The sequence below is a fragment of the Desmodus rotundus genome, chromosome X (genome assembly GCF_022682495.2).
Source record: "Desmodus rotundus isolate HL8 chromosome X, HLdesRot8A.1, whole genome shotgun sequence".
In the NCBI taxonomy this organism is placed as follows: Eukaryota; Metazoa; Chordata; class Mammalia; order Chiroptera; family Phyllostomidae; genus Desmodus; species Desmodus rotundus.
The window spans coordinates 24,323,952-24,327,576 of NC_071400.1; the positions used below are offsets into that span (position 1 = coordinate 24,323,952).

The 3,625-nt window shown below is 37.3% G+C and overlaps 1 protein-coding gene across 1 annotated transcript; it reads left to right on the top strand.

Annotated features, from left to right (window-relative positions):
• The first annotated feature begins 1,725 nt into the window (after window positions 1–1,725).
• LOC112310556 (thymosin beta-4-like) lies at window positions 1,726–1,860 on the top strand. The gene has a single exon (XM_045200769.1). The coding sequence runs from the start codon at window positions 1,726–1,728 to the stop codon at window positions 1,858–1,860; it is 135 nt and encodes a 44-aa protein (XP_045056704.1).
• The last annotated feature ends 1,765 nt before the right edge of the window (window positions 1,861–3,625 follow it).

Consider the following 3,625-nt stretch of genomic DNA (forward strand, 5'->3'; position numbering starts at 1 on the left):
TAATGCAATAGTATTTATGCATCTAAATATATCTAATCACAGAAAAGGTACAGTAAAACTATGGTATATTAATAAATAATCTGTTGGGGGCTGGGATAAGCCTGAAACAGGCTGATACAATCAGACCTGAGAGCTGCGCCGGAATAAACAGGATGCTGCGGTCAGGAGCCATGGAATCCCTCCCCCCTGAACATGCAGGTGGCACACCAATCAGTGCCTTGATCACGCGCCCGCCATGCACCCCCCGGCCAATCGCAGGCTAGAGCACGCTTTGAAGCCACCTATCCACTGCACTTCCTCTACTGCCCTCCTCTATATAACTCCCTCCGTTTTGAAATAAATTTGCAGCTTGATCAGAATCCTTTGTCTTGCTGCCGTTCTTTCGCGCCTCCTGTCCCATCCCTTTTCATCCGTTGCAGGTATATCGGCGGACCCCGTTGACTGCCTCGCAGGCCGAGGCAATAATCAACCTGTATAGGACACTTACCATGAATAGAACTTGTAGTACTGGAAGTTGCTCTGGGTAAGTTAGTGAGTGCTAAGTGAATGAGAAGTCCTCAAACATTACTGTATACTACTGTAGACTTCACAAACACTGTACACTTAAGGTATACTAAATTTATTTTAAAATATCTTCTTTCTTCAACTATTATTGAGTCCTGTGCTGTCATGAGCTATGACCACATATTAATAGTATTTCATATTCTAAATGTTTTGCTCACTAAAAACTTACATGAAGAAAGTCTTTTCAGGCATTCATTTTCAGAATAGGGAGTTTTCATTCATATTGAATATTTCCTCTGGCAAGTAATTTTCCTTCACAATCAGCTTATCTAGAATTTCCAAAAATGCTTCAGCTGCCTTTGCATCAGCACTCACAGACTCACCACTCACTTTCACATTATGTAAAGAATAATTATTGTTGAATAATTTAAACCACCAAAAGTAAGTAGTAAATTCAACATGGTAGTTAAACCCAGCCTTTTCTCTCAACATAGCAAACTTTTTGCTTTGGTCACGATCTCAGGATGCTGATAGGGACATGCTTCAGTGCCTGGTCTCCAATCCAGTTCATTAGAAGTTTCTCCATGTTTGATATAGGCCCTGCTCAATTTTTTGTTAGTCTAATTGTTTTCAACGAAACAGATCCTCTAACAGTTTCCATCACTTTGTCCTTCTTCAAGATTATAGCTATAGCCCTCATTAGTGTGGTTTAGTTGGCTGGGCATTGTCCCACAAAGTGAAAGGTTGCCTTTTCAATTCCTGTTACTCGTCTGCACATGCCTGAGTTGCAGGTTTGGTCCCCAGGAGGGGTATGAAATAGAACATTGGTTTCCAGATGAAAGATGAAACTCTAGGCTAACTTTGAAGCAAATGGGTAGGGGTCTATTATACAAATTATTAAGGAAGCAGATTCAGGGAATGTGATGAGTACAGATTCACACACATTCACATTTTTAGTTTGAGTTTAATATGGGATGTTCAAGTGGCGATATCAAGTGTGCAGCTAGAGTTTGTTGTTCAAGGAGAGAACTTAGAGATGCAGCATTGGGATGAATTAGTTTATAGCTTGATATTAAGTCCATGAATATAAAATGCAATTTTCTAGGGGCACAATGTAGAAGTTGACTAAAATGGAATGTAAAGAAAATCCGATTCAGCAGTGGTCACTGAGCAGATGGGACTCCTCTCATTCACAGGCCTCCCTCTGCTTCCTCAGCAGCCATGTCTGATAAACCTGATATGGCCAAGATTGAGAAATTCGATAAGTTGAAATTGAAGAAGACAGAAACACAGGAGAAAAATCCACTGCCTTGCAAAGGAACGATTGAACAAGAGAAACAAGCAGGCAAACCATAATGAGGCCCGCACTGGCCAATATGCACTGTACCTTCCACAAACATTGCCTTCTTATTTTACTTCTTTTAGTTGTTTAACTTTGTAAGATGCAAAGAGGCTAAATTGGTTTAAATGACTGTCCTGCCCCTTTTCACATCAGAACTACTGACAATGAACGCCGCCCCTGCCTCTTCCAGTAGCATCTCCAGCTGTCAGGGAAGGAAAAGAACTTACATGTTGGTGAAAGAAGAACCTGGGTGGGATGACAGTGAATTCTAGGGTAAAAGCCAAGCTGGTCCAAGGTGTCCTGCAGGCTATAAAATGCAGTTTAATTAGAGTGCCATTTCTTTCTGAAAATGATTTTAATTATTGGAATGAACATTTTAACATATGTAAACAAAGTTTTAAAATTGAAAAAAAAAGAAAATCCATATTTACTGGTTAAATGTTGTTTAGTGATTCAGTTAAAATAGTTAATATTTCAGGAATGCTTATTATGTCCAAATTTTGATGTGAAGTATTTAACAATGAAATTCTCATTTAATCTTCAAAATTATTATACATGACTTTACCAAATCACATATCAAGGAAGTTATAGAACCAGTAATTTGACTTATCCCTTGTTCTTGACCATTGTCCTGTGCTTTCCAAATGTTTATTGAACAGCCAAGCACATTAAAAGTCACTTGAACTACAGCAGTAAAAAAGACAGACAATCCTGCTGTCATGGTACCTATTCATGGTGATACAGGCCTTAAAATTGTAAACCCATAAATAAAAACATAAGCCAAAATTGTGTTAAGGGCTATGAAGAAAATAATTGGGACAATATGATAGTGGATGTAGGGATGGGGAGACAGACATTAGATAAGTCTGATAAGGAATACAACTTTAATAATATTTATTCTGACACTTGAAAAAATGAGAAGATTACATGGAAATAGCTTCATAAAAATAGAGAAATGTAATTGAAAAGAGCCAGAATGAACAAAGGAAAGAGTGGCCTCAGAGGAGACTGGAGAAGTAGGCAAGAGTCAAACTACATAAAGCACTGCAGGTTGCGGAGAGTTGATTAGATTTTATTCTAAGAAAAATGGGAAAACATTGCATGGTTTTAAGGAGAAAAGTCACATAATCTAATTTATACATAAAATATCACTCTAAAATATTTTAGAGTGATGTTGTTGCTCTCTAAAGAATATATGGAGGGAGATAAGAGTAAAAGAAATAACAAGGCCAAGATGAAGTTATTGTAATAGTTCATGCAAAAGATGATGGTGTTTTATTTTAAGATAATGTCAGTGAGTATGAAAGATAGACGGGTTAGAGAAATATTCTGGTAGATACTACAGAGCTTGCTGATTTATATGGAAGGTAAGGAAAAGGGAGGAATAAAAATGATTTGTATATTTGGGGTCTGAGCGACTGTGAAGATGTGATTCCAGTTTATTAAGATGGGGAACATTGGGCAAGTAACAAGTCGATAAGTGGAAAAATGATAATGTTATTTTGGCATTGGCTGACATTGACTCTTCTGTTAGTTACCCAAGAAGAGAGGTCAAGGAGAAAGTCATATAAATGTCTGTAGCTCTGGGGTATGTCCTAGATTACAATTTTGAATTTAGAAAGGCATCAATGGATAAACCTATGGATGAGCAAGATTATTTAAAAAGTCTGGAGAAGTTTAAAACAAAAAGAAAAGAGAAAGAAAGAAAAGAAATGGAAAGGGAATAAAAGAAAATAGACAGTTAAAATCTTTGTGATTCAAGATTAAGGTACTTTATTG